The 756-nt window shown below is 35.4% G+C and overlaps 1 protein-coding gene across 1 annotated transcript in view; it reads left to right on the top strand.

The window, feature by feature from the left end:
• MYO3B (myosin IIIB) overlaps positions 1-756 on the top strand; it is a 532,652-nt gene that overhangs the window by 192,791 nt on the left and 339,105 nt on the right. Inside the window, exon 11 of the mRNA XM_012555289.2 lies at positions 301-437. Coding sequence (XP_012410743.2) covers positions 301-437 — 137 coding nt within the window. The remainder of the gene's footprint in view (positions 1-300; positions 438-756) is intronic.

Below are 756 nucleotides of genomic sequence, written 5' to 3'. Positions count from 1 at the left end.
GGTTATTCATTACAGAATTGCTTATAATAGCAAAAGAAAACATCCAAGCATCCATCAATATGGGACTGTTTCAATAGACTGTGGTACATCTATACAGCTGTACAAAAGATTGAAGATTGAAAAAATATGCAGCTGTATAAAAGATTGAAGAAACTGTCCATGTACTGAAAGATTCCTAAGTTACATTGCTCAGTGAAAAATTAAAGTTGACAGTAGTCGATATTATATGAAACCATAGATGAACACTCAAGTTGTTTATTGTGCTATTCATCCTTCACTTGACCTTCCGTTTTCTCTCAGTGCATTGTCATCAGTGGCGAAAGTGGTTCTGGGAAGACAGAAAGCGCCCACCTGATTGTTCAGCATTTGACTTTCTTGGGAAAGGTATTGCTACCTGCTTTTTATATTATGCCTAGAAGTTACTGCAGAATAACTGAGTATCTTATAAATGACACAAATAGTGTTTATTACAGGTTGCATAATAACATTCCATCTTTGTTATGTTCCCTCTTGATAGCTGTGCCTCTTAAGATGTCAGCATGCCATCCTTCCTTCACGTAGTAAGGAAAATAATGCCAGCATGATTTTACTAGTTGATCAGCAATTAATTTTTCATGTTTTCAATGTAATAAAAACATTTAGTCATTAAATAGTAAAAGTGGTTAAATGCTAGGAACAGGATCAGGGAGAGCCACTAAGGTGACTGAAAGTTGGAAAGTAGAAATCTTTGAGCAGAAGGTGAGGGAAATTTTTCAG

The sequence above is a fragment of the Trichechus manatus genome, unplaced genomic scaffold (assembly GCF_000243295.1).
Source record: "Trichechus manatus latirostris isolate Lorelei unplaced genomic scaffold, TriManLat1.0 scaffold00037, whole genome shotgun sequence".
Taxonomy (NCBI): domain Eukaryota; kingdom Metazoa; phylum Chordata; class Mammalia; order Sirenia; family Trichechidae; genus Trichechus; species Trichechus manatus.
This window is presented reverse-complemented; position numbering and strand designations above follow the sequence as displayed.